At 36.2% G+C, this 22,305-nt stretch overlaps 1 protein-coding gene across 2 annotated transcripts in view; it reads left to right on the top strand.

Moving 5' to 3' along the window:
* LOC131034230 (protein DWD HYPERSENSITIVE TO UV-B 1) overlaps positions 1-22,305 on the top strand; it is a 138,425-nt gene that overhangs the window by 24,409 nt on the left and 91,711 nt on the right. Inside the window, exon 2 of one of the 2 annotated variants that reach the window (XM_057965636.2) lies at positions 16,070-16,136. The exons of the other annotated variant lie outside the window; for it this stretch is intronic. Within the exon in view, the coding sequence (XP_057821619.1) occupies positions 16,070-16,136 (67 nt within the window). The remainder of the gene's footprint in view (positions 1-16,069; positions 16,137-22,305) is intronic. 2 annotated transcript variants of the gene reach the window in all.

Raw genomic sequence — 22,305 nt, 5'->3', positions numbered from 1 at the left:
TCTAATCAATGTCACTTATTTGAATTGCTGTCTAAAATTCCTGTGGTCACTACTTCCAATCCTCCGCTCACAATGAAGAGTTGATGTATCTCAATGGGGTCGATAATACCAAGGCTTCTCATTGTTGATCATTGATTGTCTCAGAAACTTCACTATTGCATAAAGTTGATCAGAAACTGTACCTCATAAATTCAATCTCATAAGTGAATCATATACTGCATATAAAGTTGATCATACACAGACCATACTCAACCATTTTAATCACGTAAAGTCAGTTGTCACCAACATGTCTCTTGCCACCCACTAACGAAGTCAGTCCAAGGCACCTTGTTATAAAGTTGCCTTTATAGTTTTTGGTCTTATGAATCATTTTCATATATCATAGACTATTCAGTGTTCCTTATTCACATCATTCATAAAGATAATACAAGGAGCTTTCTCAGGTTAGCAACCTCATGCTTGACGAAGTCTTATCTTTAATATCAAATTTGGATGGGGACATCACATGGTCCTCATGTGAAAACTCCATTATCCTTGAATCTGAATTCCTTGTGTTCCTTGAGTGATTTTTCTTTTTATGTAGCTTATGCATCATCTTGGTAAAGGTCTGCGACTCTACATAGGCTGTGCTATATCTTGCAACTGTGTCATATAAACTTTGTTTTTCTAGGTTTTCTATAGAGTTATTGAAATGCTCATAGCGGTTTCCTCTATCTAGTGTTTGCTTCTCTTTGTTGTTAACACCTATAATTCCATTTCTTCAATTGAAAGAAAGGGGTGTAAGTCTTGCCCAGAGTTGTTGCAGATTTACCTGTTGTTCAAGTTGAAGGACCTGTCATATAATAAAGTCCAAAAAATAGGGTTACTAGCCAATTGTGCAATTATAACCTTCTTGACAAGACGAATCTGATGACTACTATATTGTACAAGGGAGTGAAAAGAACCTGAAATAACAAAATAATTGAAAATTTGAGTTAGTTAGCAATTAAAATGTTGTGACAGTGTCACGAGGAAATAACTAATGACTGCTAAATTGCAATAGTGGCTGAAAACCTGAATCCAGACCTTTTTTTAAAAACCTCAGTCCACCTAGTGCAAATGAAATCCCCAAATTTTTACCACATAAAAACTTTCTGATCGAGATATGCTAACACAAAGACTGATCTAAAACAGAAAAAAATCAGCCAAAAATTATAAATTTATGTAATTGTTTTTTTCATTTATTTACCTGAATGGTCTATCATGCTTGGAATATTGATTGCTCTGATGCTTGTTGAAATGAAATTAATTAGCACAAGAGAAGAAGAGCATTTATATTCATAACAGATCCATGAGAATTCAATAGCAGAATTATTGTACATACAAAGGAAAAATATAGTAGATCCACACGATATGAGTGAAAAGGAGCAGAACACTTAATTATTATGCTGAGCCACTTTTAGGGTGCAAACTTCAGAAGTCTTATGACAAGAACAAAATTCAAAAATATGATGATCTAACTACTGTAGCAAAATCTTTCTTGGGATTAAGTTGACAAACCAAAAGAGAAATAAATTTTCAGTTAATCGGGAAATTAAAAAATGATTTAATATTTATGAAAATAGGGAAAATGTTTTTTAATTACATGTAAATTGCATAGGGGGAAAGTGAAACAAAATAAGAATGTAAGACATGAAATATGGATTTTGTTCATTAGTTTTGAGTTTTTTGATTTCAATGCATAGTATGCAATCATTCTTTGTCTCTATGTTTGAAGTTGGAACCTAGCAATTAATTACAAATTGCAAAAGAACAAAAGAGAGAGGGAGCCTGCCAGAATACAATCCACTAGGGAGCTGCAGATTGTAATGTTGAAGCTGCAATGTCCAGGTTTGATTGAAATTGTTTGTGCTTATGTTCATCAAACATCTCATCCAATATGGCTAGGTTCATTATCAATAGTGGCTCATATTATGTAATTCGTTATGAATCTAGATCAATCTCATCAAGGCCATTTGATAGATTGTCCATGATACTGTTTGATATAATCATATTGAAGTTGAAGGCATAATTGGGTGACCTATATGGAATAAGTATGTGCATTATGCAACAAGTTCAAATTGATTTCAAATTTGCAAGTTGCAACAATGTTAAAGTTGTGATTGCAAGTTTTTTTGACCTTAGAATTTCTTGAGCCAAAGGTGGAGGTTGGCATGAGCAAAACTCATACCATTCATTTGCTTCTAAGTCAAAGTTATTGCTCATGGAGTGTATGTTTTCAACCATATTCCAAGAACACTCTTAAGTGGAAGACTACATAGTTGGCTCCATATGCACATTGCTATCTATTGTACATTCTTGGCTTCCTTGCCAAAAACAATCTACAATTGTCTTTACAAAAATTGAAATTTATCAATAATCTATCATCTATGATCTACTTAATATCTATAATGTTTTTTTGTTGGTGTGAACAAGGGTGTTTCCTCTCTAGGTTCCTCCTTTGTAGTGTGAACAAAGTACATTCTATACCTAGTTTATAGTTAGGTCTTTTTCACACATTCACATGTTAAACTTACTTAGTAATCTTTCTAGAAGTCTCTTGTAGACGTGATCTTATCCCTTAGTTGTCACATGATATAGGATTAAGGCACTTGTCATCATCCTTGTTAGTCTTATCCCTTAACCTTGCCTATATAGGCAAGGTCTCATATGTACATTTTGTATTGCATGCACATCATTGATCACATTTGATCTAATATATTTGCATCCATTATTGCAAATCTATACTCTTGCTTTTTTCTCTTGTAGAAGATTATTTTGGTTTTGTAGGTGATCCTAAGAGCTTGAGTGACTCTAACATGGTATTAGAGTTTCAGATTTACAAATCCTTTTCTTAGATTTGAGAGTGATTTGTGCTTGAGCTATTGCAAGGTTGCAAATCTTAGTGGATGTTGAAAAGTTGAGTTTTCCCTTATCTTGTATTGAATGATGACTTGGAGAATCAAATAACTTGATAGAAATACCAGATTCGGGGGTTTCTTCTTTGTCACTTTGTATTATGGGTTCATTTTGGAGCCATTTGGGCCAAAATAGACCCCGTCATTGATTCCAAAAGGCCCAAACCCTTTATTTTCATATTTAATACTTCATATTTTAGTGACAAATTTTTTGTAGTGTTTTTCATACAAATTTCTTGAATTTGATGGCAAAATAATTGTTAGTTTTGTTGTGACGTTTTCATACATCGCCCCATTGCAAATAGGGGCCCTTCTTTTGTTGGCTAGGTTAGGTGCTTTATTAGTCTAGTGTTTGCTTGGCAACATTTTTGTGTTCTTTAGCCTTAGAATGAGAGGGATTCGTCTTGACAAGTCCAAGAACGGGTCTCGGATTGAGAGAGAGGTCTTGAAAGATGAGGTTGTGAGATTTCTTACTTTATTTATTACAATGGTGGAATGGCAAGTTCTCCTTGCAATTTCGCCCAAATATTACATTTAACCTTTGTATCCCTGGGTTGCACTACAAGAATCACTTAAACCCCCAAAAGTTCAAGCATAAAGTGATGAGAGCTCGAATTTCATAATTCAAGTTGATTTACTGCATTATTTGAAATAGCATGAAGTGAATCAAGAGCATGTTGCTTTGGTGTTGCATGGTGAAGTGCCTACATGGGCTAGAGGAGTCTCATAATTTCAAAACATAAACCCTTATAAACCCAAGCCCCAATGCACAAGTAGGGTCAATTTCTGACCTTATACATAAGCATTCTCAAGTTTCACTAGAGTAGCTGGAAACTCCTATGTCCCTCCTTGGGTGCACGTATCCCCGTATTCAAAATGGATACGTATCCAATATAGCCCGAATACACATCGGATACTGTACCTACACATGCCCAAAAAACCTTGATTTCCAACCATACCAAATACTACATGATTTTATTTTTTTAAATTTTGACATAAATCTCCCTAAATTTAATTTAAAAAACTTCATTCATCCAATACTTTTAAAAAAATGTTATAAACAAAACCTACGCAAAATGAGAAAGACAAATGAAATGTTTTTTTATTTCAGCGACCCAATTTTGGGGTTATCTTTCAATGCAACTCCACTATTTTGCATATTTTAAATTGTTAAATCAACTTATTATTATTTATGTAACAATTATGTGTCTATATTGCTTTTGGAGTAATGAAAATCTCCTCTAATAACTTAAAAAATTATGTTAAGTATATTTGTATGTGTTTTTTATGAATGTCGTATCCAGCCATATTCGTATTGGGGGTCTTAAAAAATGGCCGTATTCGTATCCGATACCATATCTGTATTTGTATACGTATCCGTGTCCATGCAACTTTGAGTTTCACCCTTCAATCAATGCATGACTATAGCTAGAATCTGCCTTACTCCTTGGTGATTAATGCACACATATGGTGAAATTCCACCTTTGCCTTCTCAAACAATACACAAGCAATGCTAAATCTTGTTCTTGCAATCCATGCGTGATGACTTGCAAATTTCGACCATAAAGGTTTGTGCACAAACACCTAGAATTTCTACCCTTGTCTTTCATTGCACATACAAGGCAAAATTCCAACCTTCACAATGCATGTATACACCAAATTCCTACCCTTCCTAATGCACATGCATGGTGGAAATCCAACTTTGTAATCAATGCATGCATAGTGAGAAATTACGACCTTATCTTGCAATCTATGCATGGGGTGTGTGAGAATCCGACCTTGATGGTTGTAATACATGACTGCATGAAAAGTCCGAAGTGCAACTAAGTGTGATGGTCGCTTGAAGTTGCAAAGGTGAAGTTGTTCTGTTTTGAAGTGTACGTGATGCCCTGCAAGCTCCAAAATTCATTACACAAGAGGTACTGTTGACGTGTATTTTGTACACAATCAAACACAGAATAAAATACCCAAGGGTACCTTATCCTCTCTTGAATAAAGCCTCTGATTGCTGAAGATATCGCAAAAAAGGATCAATCAGGATGACTCCAAGGTTCTTGTATGTAGGGTCTCTACGTGTGGATAAGCTCTCTGTGGTATGATGTGATTTGCTGGAATCACAAGGGGACTTACATTTGATGATTGAACTTCTGATTTGCCTTTGAATATTGTTGGAACATAGGATCTTACTGCCTTAGATTTGAAAAATGGAAAAAAAGATGAAGGCGAAGAGAGGATCTAATCCTAATACTAAGAATGTAGGAGCAATGATTGATCTTTGATGAAACTCTAACTAGGTCTTGTTTTGACATCGCAGGACCATCTCCACAAGGCTAGTGCGATCTTCGAAGGGAAGCTTTATGATGTTCAAATCATCACTGCAGGCATAGACACCATCAGGTTGATGCATATCAATGAAGAAGCGACAATTGAAGTTAAGCTTAAGCTGAATGATTCCAGTTGACTACGCAAGGCAAGTCTGCAATCAACAAACTGCTAGTAGTATGGATATACGAATTTCACCATCAATCAAGCACATTTCTTCCACTCATCTAATAACATGAAATCAAATAAGAGAAGTATAAAGACCATGCAAATTGTCGAATCGACCCATAAATTTCACCATTTCTTCAATGAAGTTTTACAAGTCTCTTACAACAACATCTTGGCAACAATCTTTGCCTTCTCTCTCTACTCTACTCTAATTGCTATTCTATCAACTTCTAACTACTCTCTATCTACTAACTGCTTCCAACTATTTCCAACTCTCTAACTCCTTTACAAATGAAATGCCAGGGCTTATATAGTGCCCTCAATACAATTCGATGGCTTAGATCAATTCGAGATCAATGGCCAAGATTCAACAATGAAAACCCTAATTAGGGTTTGTTACAACCATTACATAACATTTAATGCTTGACCAATGATAAAATTGTATTGCTTGGACACATGTCCTCTCTAGAAAAATCGACCAATGGATAGCCGGGGTAGGTACATCGGAGTTTGTGCCACCTTCCATGAGTTAGGTACATTGAATCTGGACATGCTGAGGTGGACCACACTGACTGGAGAAGTGATGACTAGGATGCCACCTCGTCTGACACTTGTAACTTGGTAAATATTCAACTTGATGTTGTTGAGAAGTTAGCCTTAATTAATTCTTCTGGAACTATCTTCTTCTTCAACGAACCCTTTGCTTTGACTTCTTGTGTCCTTGATGTGCAGGATGATGATGTACCTCGCCTTGGAATACTGGATTGGAGAAGGTCGCCCCTATCTTGATGACGTTAGTCTAAAGAATGCCGTCCTTGTCGATGCTAGGCTGGATCGAAGAAGGTCGTCCTTGATCTGGCTTGATTTTCCTTGAGGAGAGTCTTCCGACTTGTGGATCTTTCGAGCTTGGGAGTCGCCATCTTGGTACCTACACAACATTTCAAAATTAGTAATATATCTTGAAATCTAAAAATTAAACTTTAAAAGGAAGATTCAAGATTTCAATTAGGAAACTTCATGATAAATCTTGAGTTATCATTTCCTAATTTAACTAAGCCACTTGAGATTGAAAATTGAAAATTCAAAATTGAGACTAGGAGAATCTCGCCATACCTCCACTTGGGAATTAACTCTAAGAAAAGATGCAAAATTAAGCAAGTTTGTTAGGCAAAATGTGGATCGAAGTCTTCAAAATGTGCTTCTTCTATCAACTTCACCACTTCTAGCCCTCAACGTCTTGAGGAAAATTCGCTCCACCTCTAGCCTTTAACTGGCACTCCTTCCTGGATGAGATTTCGCACTTCCATTGCTCCTTCAAAATCGCACTTGGATAAATGATTGAATGATGGATTAACATGCTCAACACACCCCTCCTATATAGGCGCTCATCTTGATAATTGCCCCTAGGCCGACTTGGAAAATAGGCCCAAAAAACAAATAAAATTTAATAAAAGAGGGGGCCGACCTTGCAAAATAATACCCCAAGCGCTCCCCTTTTTAAAATTTAATTTAATAATAATTAATTAAATGCCTTTGTAATTAAAAACTTCGATTTTTTAAAGGCTTTAAATTAATTATTGAAAGTCCACGCGCTATTTTTTAAATACCAATTTAATTAAATCTTTCACATGTTTATCGAATTTGGCATTTTAATGTAATTCAAAAATATTGGTGCCTAAGCATGGGAGGAATAAGGGACACTAACCACATCGCTCTGGTCCCTGGGAGAGGGACAGGAGCGCTCCTTCATTTTGGCCTTGTTTTTCTTGTTTTTCACGTTCAGAGTCTTGTCTTAGATGTCCAAAATAGCATTTTAATTTGGGAATCTTGAGCTTAATTCGTCCCTTTTGTGGAAGGAGTGTGCTTTAAAGTACTTTCGCCCTGGTCCCTTGGTGAGGGACAGGAGCGAACTTGCCTTTTTCCTTGGGTCTTCATTGTTTATATCAACTTGCAACTGTCTTCACGGTGCAAAATGATGTTCTTTACTCCCTTTTGAACACTTGAAATGTGAGTGGCAACTTAAATTTGGACACACTTGAACATTTCGCTCTGGTCCCTGGGAGAGGGACAGGAGCGAACTTGGGCATTTCCATCACCTTTGCGGTCTTTGATACTTTACTTCCTCTCCGAGGCGTTCCAAACATCATAGCCCCTTTGTGTCTTAGCTTGGAGTGATTTAAGCTTGGAGGGAATATTAAATAACCTTGAGTTCGCCCTGGTCCCTGGCTGAGGGACAGGAGCGAACTTTCACTTGTAGGCTCAATCATGCTTTGCTAACTTTTAAAACCACCTTCAATGGATCCGCTATGCTCCCCATCACTCATCCTTGACATGTAATTTGCTTCATCTTGGCGAGAGATTTGTCTAAGGAAGAAATCGCTCTGGTCCCTGGGAGAGGGACAGGAGCGCCTAGGACAATATGGGCTTCACTTGGTGTTTTTACAATCTTCAAATTATCTTCAACGGACTCGTTACGCCTCCTTTGCTTGCTTCAAACTCAAAACTTACTTGATCTTCGCCCGAATTTTGCCCTATGAGGAAATTCGCTCTGGTCCCTAGGAGAGGGACGGGAGCTATCATCTAATTTCGCCCTGGTCCCTGGGAGAGGGACAGGAGCGATTTAGCTTCTAGATCTAATTTTCCTCATGTTTGTGCTTTCAAATTATATTCAACTGATAAAATGCACTTCCTTGGTTCTCCTCAAATCGTCAAAATCGTTCAAATCTTTCAAGGACAAGGCAATTTTGGATTTCAAGCTCCGGTCCTTCAGTGAGGGACAGGAGCGATTTTTGTCCTCTAGGCCCGAATGCTTCACTTTTCACCATGAAATGTCTTTGCTAGGGAAGATATCATCCTGCTTCATGCTATGAATAAAAGTTAATGTCCAAAAAAAAGGTCTAAAATTGTGCATATAAAGAAAATCGCTCTGGTCCTTCAGTGAGTGACAGGAGCGAAATTACCCTTCTAGACAAAACTCCATCATTTCATTGTCTTTGATCAAGTCTGGATGCTCTATCATGTTCATTTTGTCCTTCACCATGCCTTTGATGTCTTAATTCGTCCAAACAAGGTCAGGAATGGCTCAAATAAGTATTATCGCCCTGGTCCCTTGGTGAGGGACAGGAGCGCTTCGCCTTGGTCCTCCTGGGAGGGACAGGAGCGAAATTCGCTTTGGATCCTCAGTGAAGGACAGGAGCGAAATTTGACTTTTCGAACTCTCTATCAGGATAACTTTTATGGAATATAACATTTAAGTATAAGTCTTATACTTTAAGTTATATTCCATATATACTTTCAGGATGTTTGAGAGTGGTTTCAGACCTCCAGGAGTTATATTGCAAAATCTAGTTTTTGGAGGTTTTTCAGTTTCCAGACTTAGTCAAATTTCAGGATTAGGACATTCCAGACTTAGCCAAATTTCAGGATCAGGACTTCAGACTTAGCCAAATTTCAGGATCAGGACATTCCAGACTTAGCCAAATTTCAGGATCAGGACCTCACTCAAGCCGGACTTGCTTATCCATGTGATCCCCCGGGCGACACTCAAAATGCAAAGGCTAACTGACAAAACCCTAAGAAGCCTAAAAAGACAAGCCCTAAAAAGCAAAAAAGCAAGGGTCCCCATTTGCAATGGGGCAATGTGTGAAAACGTCACAACAGGTACACAAGCCCAAATTCATGCATGAGGATGCTAAAATCCCGCTTTCTTTCATGAGCACCTGAGAATTCCAATTTTGTGCATAAGACCCTTGAAATCCTGATTTAATACATGACTAGGTGCAAATTCCGAATTTGTGCATAAGACCCCTGAAATCCTGATTTTGTGTATGCTCTCCTTACAATCAGACCTAAAGAATCAGTCAAAATCAGACATTTCGCATCATATGCTGACCTAAAAATCAGATCTGTTTCACATAGCAGGGCAGAGAGAAGATTTAATTGATTTGCAAATGTGAATTTTGTTGGAGAAGCATCAGCACTCAACTCCTATATATACTCCTTCAAGGATGAATCAAAAGCCAGCCGAACTGATCAGAAAAAGGAACAAATTAAATTCCAGCCGACCTTGGAGGAGAATTTTGAGGGTTTAAAAATGCAGTAAAAGATGCAAGGCAGCTGATCCCTTATCAAGAACTGGTGATTGCATGATAGCATGAATAAATATAAGGTGAAACCCATCATTTTTCATGATTGCCTCCTTCCTCTTGATGATGCAGATAGTACACCCTTTGATGATGATATTGTAGATGAGCTTGAATATAATGAATGTCTTGAATGTCTAGGTGACAACAAGACTTCTCTTTTTGCTTCCCCTCCTTCTATTGAGATCACATATCCATCTATTGTTGCTCGTAATGATACTTATGTTGCTACATCTATGGCTTCTTGTGATTCAATGCAATAGGATATACATTGTCTTCCAAATATGGCTACTTGGGATGCATACTTGACAAACATTGCAGGTTTGTTGTAGAGCCTCATATTTCAAATTTGGGAGACACTATTGATTACATTCATCTTCTCTTTGATGGAGTTGATTCTTCTTTAGTTGTTGTGAGGGAACCTTTGGACCCTTTTGTTCATTCTCCACATTATCGTTCCCCATAGTTTGACATGAATGTGGATACTTATGAGCAACATTTGGAGGAGGCTTTTTTGTCTTTAGAGGAGATACTTAAGTCTTTGGATATTGTTCTTCATTCATCTCCACTAGATTTTGGATTTTCATTTTCATGACCGTGGCCTATACACTTGATTTGGGAGGGGGCAATTTTTAGCATGAGCATGGGGACACTTGAGCAACTTTTAGAGACTCCATACATCTTGAGTTTTCTTCCTTCATATTCCTTTCAAGAATAGAAAGACATCTTTCATACATCTTTGGTTTTGTTTCTTCCTAAGGGGAAGAATGTTTTTGGATGATACTAAACCATTTTCTACATTCAGCTTCAAGCATTTGCCATTGGTACATATTCTACATTGGGGAGGGGTTAGATGGTCTCTTTTCTTCTCTCTTATGGGGGTGACTTTTTTCTCATGTGGGGTTTTGTTTTTCTCATTATTCTTTGAGAGCATTTTGTCTTTTCTCTCTTTTGGGGAGGAGTTTTGTCCCACTAGATTTTCTTCTTTTCTCTATTTGTGGGAGATTGCATCTGTACATGGGTACCTAACATGGCCGTGTAGGACCTATCATTATTTTTGCATCTTTGCATATTTGCATTTGTTCATCATTTTCCCTAAGTTGCACTGGGGTGTAGTGGTGAGTAGGGGTATTTCCTATCTGGTTTCCCCTGTGTAGTGTGAATAAGGTACATTATCTAACTAGTTCTTAGTTAGGTCCTTTTCACACATATTCACATGTTTACTTAGTGAGTTAGGAATATTACTAGAAGTCACTTGTAGACGCGTGATCTTATCCCCTCATCACATGACATAGTATTAAGAAACTTCTCATCATCCTAGTTAGTCCTATCTCTCAGCCTTGCCTATGTAAGCAAGGTCTTGTATACATTTTGTATTGCATGCACATCATTGATTACATTTGATCTTATAATATTTGCATCTATTATTGCACATTTATGCTCTTGCTTTTTTTTTTTCTCTTGTAGAAGGTTATTTGGTTTTGCAAGTTATCCTTGGAGCTCGAGTCCTTGAGTGAATCTAATAGTTTCAACCTTTTAAGTTATAAAGAAATAAAAAGACAGAAAGCTGATTACAAATAACTCATTTCAAGATTGTTGTGGCTTTAATGATACTTATATCATAGAAAATCCTGTCCTTGTTATATATAAAAACTAGATACTTCATATGAGGAGCGAGGATTGGGTTTCATAGATACCCAATATAAGGAGCAAAGATTAGTGTTTGGAGATACCCAATGTGAGGAGTGGGGATTGAGTTTTGGAAACGCCCAACGTTGGAGAGAGTAGGGATTGGAAATTGGAAATACTAGACGTAGGAAGGAGTAGGGATCAAGGAACAAAGGAAATACACGACATGAGAAAGCTCAATATCCTATTCAAGTTGGGAAAGTGACCCAAACACTCTTAAACTCAAGTAAATTGGAAAAGGGGCATTAAAATATTGGTGTCTTACAGTTCTCCAAGAATTCCAAGAAGCTTGAATATACTCCTAACATCATTCTAGTTTTGGCATGTCCTCTTATGCGCTGAAAGCTTCAAAGATTGGAAAAGAAGCATTGATAATCACGTTCTTTCAAATTCATTGATTGTTGTTTGCGTCATAGCAAATTTTCTGATTGCAACAATAAGAAATCACAATGGCATTTCTGTATTCGCCATAGTATTACTCTTTGCCGCGGAGTTCTGACCACTCCCCACAATAGATAGACAAGCACAACAGAATATTTGCTAGTGCCAAGGTGACCACATGTTTGGGGTACTTCTGCTAGGTGGTGAATTTTTCTTACATAAAATAGCAGGTACTTGCATATTTTAAAATTTTCAAAAAACCACATTTCCTAATTCCTTAATTCACTTGGTAGTAACTTAGTTGTATTATATGGCTTTGTATGTTTTCTCTTTCTAAGGTTTACCTACTCTAGTCAAGAAGTTTTGTATTTTAGTTCACTTCTTCAATTTTGTGTTTAGCACTTCTACTTGCTACTGTAAATTGCTGTGCTTTTAAGTCCTATCTGCCTACTTCAGTTATACATAGACGTTGCTATAATTCATTTCTTTGTTTCATTCTAACATTAATATATTTTTTAATATTTATTATAAATGTATATCATTATAAGGTCATGGTTTATTGTACACACCCTTTTATGTAGTTATAATAATATAGTTATTAGGAGGCATGGACTGGTATTGTACAGGAGATGTGGGTAGATCCTGGTACACCATTTAAAAAAAAGTTGGATATGGGTACTTGGAGAAGGTATATATATAACTAATTTAAATTTAAAAGATAATAAAATACTCCGCAAAAGAACATAAAAAATTATCTAAATAGATTTAAATGAAAGCAAAAAATTATTATGTTGATATTTGAAAATCATCATCATGATTTAAAAAAAAAAATAACTAAATTTTTTGGAGATTACAAACTGAGATTGGGAGGGAAGTACTGTTATTTTAAAAATATGGTACCCGTACAATAATCCTTGGAGTTTATATTCTCAGTTCAATTGATATAACTTCAACACATGTACATACCTTAAGCTTCACTCTTGTTTCACTATGCATTATTATCTCTTTAGGATTTGATAAGAATTTTGTTTGCTAACTGTTTTTGGTAAATTTCAATGTGAAAAATAGAAAATTATAAGTCTCTTAGTTTATTTCTTTAGGTATTTTGTCTTTTGTCAACCACAAATCAGCACCTTAGGAAAACCTAGCTTGACTTATGATATACTTGAGAAACCTCTATAAAGAGTTTTATAATTTTCAAGGGGTGCTTCTAGCTGGTGTATAAAGATGTAAAGAAATTTTATATGTAAGTCTCTTAATGTCTAGAGATGCTCCACTATAAGTCTCTTAGATGAAAATGCATTTCTAGTACAAGAAATGAGTACCAAAAGTCAAGATATCGGTGTCCTTATAGCTATGTGTATTATATATTGCCTTCCAAATATATGTTGTACGATAAAGTGTAACCCATCATCCACTCACCAATTCAAATATTATTTTTGTGTACACTTATGGATATCTGATGAGGGCATAACCCGAGACACAGAAAAACACAACAAAAGAGACACAAAAGATCTATATTATTATTATTTGAAAACTATTTTCCATACATGTAATTACAAATAAGAGGAATCAATCCTCATGGGCTGCAATACAACAGCTTACAGAGTTTTCTGGAAAACCCTTACAATGCAATCAACCCAAATCTCAACTCCCAAAAACTCACTCTCCAAAACTCCCTCACAAGTTTCCTCAATGAGTCCTAAATAGCCTCTCTTCCTTTTGGAGCCAAAAGTACAATTTAGAAATTACCATTTAGTGGACAAATGCCAAAACTTGAAATTAGAAATTTGAAAATTTAGCTAGATTTGAAAACTGGAAATTTCTCGAAAAATTGTCCAACTTCCAGTAGGTATAACTTTTGATTTGAGAATCGGATTGACGTGCCGTTTGAACCGTCGGAAAGCTCTCTAACTGAAGAATATGCTAAGAATTTTCTCTATTGATTCCTGCCATTTTTGGGGCCATTTGGAACCGTTTAATGCCTCAAATTTGACTTGGAAGAATTTTTTTCGGTTTTTCGGGAAACTGGAACTTGAATAACTTTCAAACCGTAAATGATTTTAACTTGATTCTTTTTCCAAAGTGCTTATTTTTCCATTTTCAAGCTTCCCACAAAATTCGGGCTCCATCCGTCTTTAAATAAAAACTTTATATTTTGGATAGTTTGCTAGAAAAAGGAGCTTGTCAATTCTGAAAGTTGGAATCTTTTATTCGTCCAAATGGGTATCTAGAAATGCAAAAACATTAAAAGAAAACTTAACTAAAAATAAATATTTTTGGGTGATGTAGGATTGCCCTTACACCATCAGATGCTCCTGCATCAATATCACATTAGCTCATAGATGAACTACTCGCCACTCGGAAAAACTCGGTGAAAAACTCGACAACTTAAAAACACGCTTAAATTTAATAAAAAAATGCATTTTTTTTGCAAAATTTAATGAGAAGATGCATCCAATGAGTCAATAAATGAGAACACAAAAGAAACAAGCTGATTCTAGATATATTTAAATGAAAAGTGTCTACAAAATCGCATCCTCATGAGGAATGCTGATGGCTGGAAGCCTGGGAGCAAAATAGTAAATAGTTTTTGTAAAACCAAAAGTAAATACATCATTACAATTACAACTTCCTCTTCCCAGCTCTAGCAAAAACTAGGGGAGAGGTAGAATTAGAGGGTCTAGTCCAAGAAGTCTGTAGTGGGCGTGACTGTGCCTCATCGCTCGATATGGCTGGCTCGTCCTCCATCCTGGATGAAGCTATGTTTCCACCTGCTTTTGGCACTGGCAATGACTCCTCATCCTCATCCTCTTCCTCCTCAATGTCATCCAGCGTGAAACCAAAGCCATCCCCCTCCTCCTCCATAGCCCGCCTCTCCAAATTAGTGATGCCATCCTCAAAAAACAATGGAGGTTGCTCCTGTAATGTCCAATCACTGTAAGGATCTATATCATCCAAGTCAATTGGACCACCTTCTACTTCCTCTACCTTAGTTACGCGCAATCAAAGATTATATTGCATGAAGACAAGGTCATTGAGGCGTTTCTGTGCTAACTCGCTCCTCTTCTTCGTGTGGATTGCTTCAAACAAGCTCCAATTGTGCTCGCAATTGGATGAACTACAAGGCTAACATAAGGTTTTGAGGGCAATTTTTTTGAGATGTGGTGTATTTCCACCCCAACTTTGCACCAAGCATCTGCAAATTAAAATTAGGTTGAGAGTAGCACCCCTCGCCAGGGTTTGAGGGTGAGAAAGAGAGGGGTAGAGAGATAGGTCTAGATCTTGGGGGAGAGAGGAGAGAGTGAGATGGAGTGTGGTAGAGAGGGGGATAGAGGAAGAGTGATAGGGAGATAGATAAGTCTAAAATTTGGGGCAGATAAAGTGAGTGATATAGAGAGAGTGAGAATGTTGATAGGAGCATACTGATTACTGAAATTTGACTGTCTGAAAAAATAAAACATCTTCTAAAACTTAGAATTTGCATTATAACTCCTAGAGATCTGAAACCACTCTCAAACATCCTGCCAATATATACATGAAATAAAACTTAAAGTATAAGAACTTATACTTAAATGTTATATTTCATGTATATATTTTGATGAAGAGAATGAAACTGACCTGAAAAAACAAAAATAGATAATTTTTTGACATGTTTGGGCCTCTTTTTTTAGTGTACCTGAGTTTTTTTTATAGAAACTCGCCAAGTTTTTGCAAAAAACTCGGCGAGTACTCGGAGAATTTTTTGCAAAAACTCGGGCGAGTTTTTCGGCAAGTAAAAGTCAGAAAAACTCACAGAGCAAAAAAACTTGGTGAGTTTTCAAAACTTGCCGAGTACTCTGCGAGTTTGCCACTTATGGTACCTAGTGCATCCATTAGACTGTTTGGGATTGTTTATCAGTGTCTTGTGGTTGAAATCATAGTTTGCAAACTTTGAGAGTACTCTAATTTTTTTGCTAGGCAAGTTTTAACCCTTGCGTTTTTATAGACGCAAAAAAGCATAGGTAAATATGTCGATATAGGTAAAGCATTGGTTAAAATGCATTTTTCACATGTTTTTCTATAAAACCATTCATTTTCTCTTTCGAGATGCCAATTTTTGATTTAATAAATTTTGTAATTGAATATTACAAAAAAAAAATAAAAATTTAAGAGATTCTAATTTTTAGTATTTTCTAAGTTGCCGAATTCAAAATTTTGGTTTTGCTGAGTACTTTCCGAGTCCAAGTCTGCGAACTATCATTGAAATATTCTTATCTTGAACTAATTGTTTTCACAAAGATTAGTCTAAGAATATAATGACCAATATTTTTTGATAATTGTGCCTTTCTTGTTTTTTACCACACTTGACAAACCAACGTAATGATATAGGCAAGAAGACATGGTGATGTACCTTAAGTAATCTAAATATTATTGTGGTTGTGATTTCAGGTATATTGATGCCTGTCAGACTCACGGGTCTTCTCCAAACAACTTGATTTTGTCAGCATTTGCCAAGGTTGTTTCCATTTCTGAAGATATTTACAATTTTTATGTTATATATTTTTTCACATGGGCAGTGTGACCAATTTTCTAGATAAACTCAATAGTTACAACTTTGGTAAACAATTGAAAATATTCATGAAATATTTAGAAGTTAGAATGTTTGAGTTCAGTCACTTCAGCCACATTTTTTCCCAGATATATCATCATTGATTATTTTTTATTGCTTAGATCATTGCAATGGAATCTTATATGCATACACAAAGGTACACCGCCTTTTACAAAACACAGTGTATTTTCTCATTCCGGTTGCTTTCACTCTACCTCAAAGGATAAACACTAAATTAACAATTCAATGACCTGAAATTTATCAAGTCCATAATGACTCTGGGTCGTTGAAGTAAAAAAATAAATAAATGAACAGTTCAAAGAACCAAAGGTTATAAAGTCCATAATGCCCCTGGTTCTTATAGGATTACATAAACTTTTCTGCATTGAAATATCAGCAATATCCTAACACGTTTTCTGTAGTTAGCTTTGTGATTTACCCATTTTGTAATTTTCTCAATGAATTTCAAAATGCTGATATGTTCCATAATTTTATGCATCCTAGCATACTAATTTAACATATGGGAGTTTGTTTGCACTGAAGGGCATGCATGCTTATTATGATACTAGAAAGTTACTTTTTCTAATGATGAAATTGTTGTTAGTGGCAAATAACTTTCAATTCAGAATCACATGGAATATTTATGCCATGAAAGAAATGGGAGGAAAGCAATGGGATAAGTATGCTATGAAATGGATCAGCCAATGTTGGAAGTCACTGTACTCTTTTTTTCTTCTGTATGTTCTATTAGCAAATGCCAAATTTAATAGAACTGAACTTTCCTTGGCTTAAAGAGAGGAGAGATAGGGAGAGAAGTAGTCTACATACAACTTGATGATTGTGCATCTAATGAAGTTATTTGCATGAGTTCATCTGTATTTATTTTCATGAACAATGACTTGAATGGGTTACACACATACTGTGTGTTGCTACAGCATTGGGTTTGAACGATGAGTTGAATGGGTAAAACACATACTGTGTGTTCCTACAGCATTGGGTTTGTCTGTTTCTTGGCGTACCTGTACAAGATGGGTCTGGGTACAGGTCCACACCAAAGGTTTGTTCCCAGGATTCTGGGTTTGTCTTAAATGTATCTGGATGAATCTACAGTTCCAGAGGCGAACCTTGGGTGAACGTGGGCAAATGTGGGGAAAAAAACACTTTTCTTTTAACGATAGTTTTTTAGGACAGAATTAGTTAAGCATCGTGTTTCTATAAATGCAGTTAGCAGGTTATTCTGCAAGTCTATGTTTTGTGGCATGTGTGAAGGTAGACAATTGAGATTGCACGTTGATAACTCTGGGCTGGTGATAGAGTTGCAGCTTTGGGATTCTAGGCACATCCCATTTCCATTATTTATGTACTAGCATGCATTACTGATTCAGAAATTCACAAACACTTATGAGAAAAAAAAAAGAAACCAATGATATTCCACTTCAATTGGGTAGCCTTCACAATTAATATAAAAGTAAAGGTATATCTATATTTATATTTATATCATAGTTGATGGTAGCATTACATTTAATTTTACACACATTGACACTGCAAACTGAAAATGTAGATGGAATTCAAATACATGGGTTTAAAACCTAAATTATCGGTTTGGCAGTAATAGAGATAGTTTAGCCGGTAAAGGCTTCAACAGGAATTTATCAGCTAAACCATCCTTCTCATCTTTATAGGCACTACATGTAATTGTTGGCTCAGTTCTCCATCAAAGCCCACAACCTCCAGATTTTTAAACGTACCATACTAACTTTTTTCTTATAAACTACAACATTTTATAATAGATGTTTATAATAGATGGTGGGAGAAAGGTTGGCACTGGTAGCACCACCCCCTCCTTCCCACTCTTCCTAAGAGAGTACACTCCTCTTAAGTGCTCACCTACCTACTAACTTAACTAAGATAAACTACTAAAATAATGTAATGTTTCGTTAATGGTCATCTAAGTTTAGTTAGTTTTTAATTCTGGCTTCTGTTTATGTTTGTTTCGTTTAGAAACATTGTAATGTAATTGCCTATATATGTAAACTTCGTTTTCATTATTGAATATACAATTACCATAACATGGTATCATAGTAGGTCGATGGGGTTTTTTAAAGTTTGGCAAACTTTTTGAAAAAAAAAAATTCATTCGTGGAAATCCTAAAAATTTATTGAGTTTTAGAAGTTTTTAGTTTGTAATTTTCAAATCCATGGGCATGTTTTTCTTGATTCGTGGGCTCCATTTGTTCAGAATCGTGGGTGATTTCTCACACTATCTGGGGTGGTTTTTTTCCTTGAAAAATTGAGCCAATCTTTACAAAAAATTGTGGAGTTTTTTTGTCAGGTTGGTGCAAAATTGTGGAGTTTTTCTATTGCCGTGTGAAGTTTTTTCTTTCCTACATGAAGATTTTTGATGTTTTTTTTGCCAACTACGACCTATTTTCGCGTCAGTTTTTTGTTGTTGCATGCGAGACCTATTTACTGTGCGACTGCCTCTTTTTTCGTTCACGTCTGGTTGTGATGAGGGTTTCCAAACTGTGTATGCTCGTGTGAAGGTCGCAGCTTTGTTTTTGCCGCGTCTAGGGTTCTAATTGCAACATTTGTCCTCTTGTGTGATTTCTGTTTCTGTGTTCACGGGTGTTGGTTTCCTCTTTGCATGTGCGTGATTTCATCAGTGTGTGTTTCTGCACATTTCGTGTGAAGGATTTTGCACTGAGTTTTTGTTGAATTCTGTGGCTAGGGTTTTGATAAACTCTGTCGAGCTTGCTTTCTATAGCGTGCTAGTTTTTTGTTTTGACGGGTTTTTACAAAAATTGTGGGTTTCATCTCTTCTACAATAGATAGGGTTTTTTCACATTTTTTCGAAAAAAATGTGGTGTTTTTCATGGGTTTTGTGTTATTTTTTCCCCAAAATTGGGGTCGTGTTTATAATTTTTTCCAAAAAAAATTACTGTTGGGTTTTTATAATTTTTTCCTCAAAAATTATATTTGGATTTTGCTTGATTTTCTCCTAAAAATCATGGTGGTTTTTTCATTTTTTGCATGATTTTTTCACACAAAAATCGTGGAATCTTTCTCTACAAGAGGTTTTTTTAATTTTTTCTACTGCAAATCATGACTGATGTTTCAGTGTCTGGGTTTTGATTGATTTTTCTCCTCTGTTGGTTAACAGATTTGTCACTTTAGTTTTTTACTCTTTTGCCCATATCAATGACAATCTGACCAACAGTTGAGTCATTTGCAATGGTATTTGCAAGTGCTCTTTGTCTATTTTACAAGGCGCAACTACCTTCGAAAAATATGCAATGAATGAAAACAGAGTATGCTTTTCACCAGAAAGCAGAAAAGGTAAATTGACACCTACCCATAACCATGAAAGTAGATGTGAAAGATTAAACTCAAAATGAAGTGAATGTAGATAAATAACACAAAGTTTATTTATTCCACACCCACGGATGTTATCCAGGAAAAGAAGGAACAACAAACTCTTTTCAATAGATGATTTAATCTGAATTCAAAGCTCCAGAATTAAATACATATACAGTTCATTATAGCAATGTAACCACAAAGAAGCACAGTTCATTGCAATTTAAAGAAAACATTAAGAAATTCAAAGAGTTAAAAATATCTTCTTTATTTCTTCATCGTCAAACATGAGTTCACAAACTCATCTCTTTGTAGAACAAGACTGCATGAAAAGATCACTTCCCCCCCTCTATCTTTTTGGTAAAACCTTACAATAAATAGATTTCCCCAGAAAATATTTCAGTTCTTGGTATCCGTTTCTTGAAAATAGTTCTTGGTTCCAAACTTATCTCTCCTTTTATCCTTTCATCTTCTCGCTCTGCAGCATCATCCGCTGCCCCTTGCTCTTCTGCCACCGCGTGCGTTACACCGCCTTGATTTCCATGCCTTCGCTTGAGTGCTCCTTCGAATTCACCAAAAGTTTCGAATACAAATGATCCGAACAAAGGTGACATACATATGTGTGCCAATTGGTACCATGCTGATGTCACCGCACAAGTTGCTGATCATGGGGCTGTTGTCATCAGAGCATTGGGCTATCGAGCTCTTCAAGAACCATGGAACAATTAAATGCCCTGTTAGAGTCTTGAAACCGGAAAGTTGCTGAAAAGTCGTGGGGTCGCAGAAAAGTAGAAACATTGAACTACATGTCGGGAGCTACGGAGTTCTAAAAACCTCCAATACACAAACATTGGCTTATAAGGGAGTATTGGTCATCGGGAAGAATCAGGCATTTTGAATAGTTCATATTTTTAGTTATCACCTGATCACCTGATAGATAACGACTCCTCCTTTGGAATCGCAACATCGGTTTAAATTAGAACTCAAGGACATTTAAGGTTTTACCGATGAAGGCATAACTGATAAAGAAGACCGCTATAAAATGAAAGCGGGGATTTTAAGTTTGAAAATGGACGGGGTGCTAACAACTGGCTCTGATTGAGGACAAGGACTGTTAAGGATGAAGCAAGGGACCCAGAATCTCAAGCAAGACCAATGCATTAAAGATTAGGCTACAATGTCAAAAGAATAGTAGGAGGAAAGGGTGTTGCTCTATAGATGGGTGGAGGGGAAACTGGGCACAAGCTAGAAACTAACAAGCCAAAACTCAGAAGTCAAAACAAACTAAGCCTACAACACACCAAACATTATTTACAATGTATGTACATGGTAGGAAGCCTCCTACCTCAAGATGACTCTAGATGAATCATGCAAAGCCATTGATAGGCTGGGAGAAATATCGGCCCGTGTAGAATAGTGACTGAAGAACAAAAAGCATCATTCTCAATTGCCAATTTGCAACCGTGATGAGAAGAAATTCCCAAGTAATATTTTGCCAGAATTTCCCTAAATGAGACATTTGATCCAAAAAGCCAATCTGCATTGTACACTTCTGAAGCCGATTGGAATGCCTCGGCATAAAGTTGTATATGCTAAATTTGCATTAAACATATTGGTATCTTGTGCCTAGTTGCTTGAATAATTAACCAAACTCCGGATTGGGCAGCCTTTATAAAGATTCTGAAAACAACATTTATCATGAACATCATCCAGACTTCTTTTTATAGAGCATATGCCATTAGATTCTTTTGCTTCAGCCATTAGCTCCTCTGATATTTTAATATCTTCTTTCTTATTACATATCCCATGCGACGGTTCCTGACTTGAGATGAAAAGAGGAGACAAAATTGTCATGCCATTATCTTCAAAATAAAAAGGTTCCAGACTTGTGGAATTGATTACTTCTTCTTGGTATACCTTATCTTTGTGCCTTTCATCGCTGAATTCAAAAGTTTGGGATTCTGGTTGCATGTGTGGTAGAATATCAGCAATAGGTGATTCATTGCTTTCAACTTTTCCAGCACCTTCACAATTTTCCAAACACTTGGGCTGCAATAGATCTTCATTATTATAGCTGCAAATGAATCGAAACAATTTATAATCCATTTGTATATCAGCATAAGAGATGTCTCTTGGTTGTTCATGATTACACATTTCTTTTCTATGCTGGCTCCTTATGTTTGCCTGGTTAAAATCATCTGCTGAATTGACATCAAAAGTAAAAGATTCAAAATCTGAAGAAGAATTCTTTAGCATGTCTTTGTTTAATTCCTCATCACAGATGCTATCACAAGTTTGTTCAACAAAAGTTGTAACTGGGCAAGTCACCAATTCTTCCGGTTGTGTGACATGATCATCTGTATCTCTAGAGGGATCAGCTTCATCAGCATGTAAATAATAAATTGCGCTAGAGGTGCAGGCTTCAATTGCAGAAGATGCTTGAAAATCTGTTTAATTAAAAACTGTCAAACTCTGACAATAAGATATAGGAGATCTTGGTTTTGCTCCCTTTGTAACAAGACTCCTTTGTAAAGGCTTCTTTCTTGGATAAAACTTCTGATTATGAAAGAACAATTCAGATTCTGAAACTTTCACAACACTTTTACTTATGCATTTCATTCCAGTCACGATCATATCATCCGCTATTTGAATAGCTCTATTCTATGCATCTTTCAGATTTTGCACCTTTTTACGTTTGAAAAGAAATTTAACTTCCAGATGT

This window comes from Cryptomeria japonica, chromosome 3 (genome assembly GCF_030272615.1).
Source record: "Cryptomeria japonica chromosome 3, Sugi_1.0, whole genome shotgun sequence".
Taxonomy (NCBI): domain Eukaryota; kingdom Viridiplantae; phylum Streptophyta; class Pinopsida; order Cupressales; family Cupressaceae; genus Cryptomeria; species Cryptomeria japonica.
Note: the sequence above shows the minus strand (reverse complement) of the source record. Positions and strands in the feature narration are given on the sequence as shown.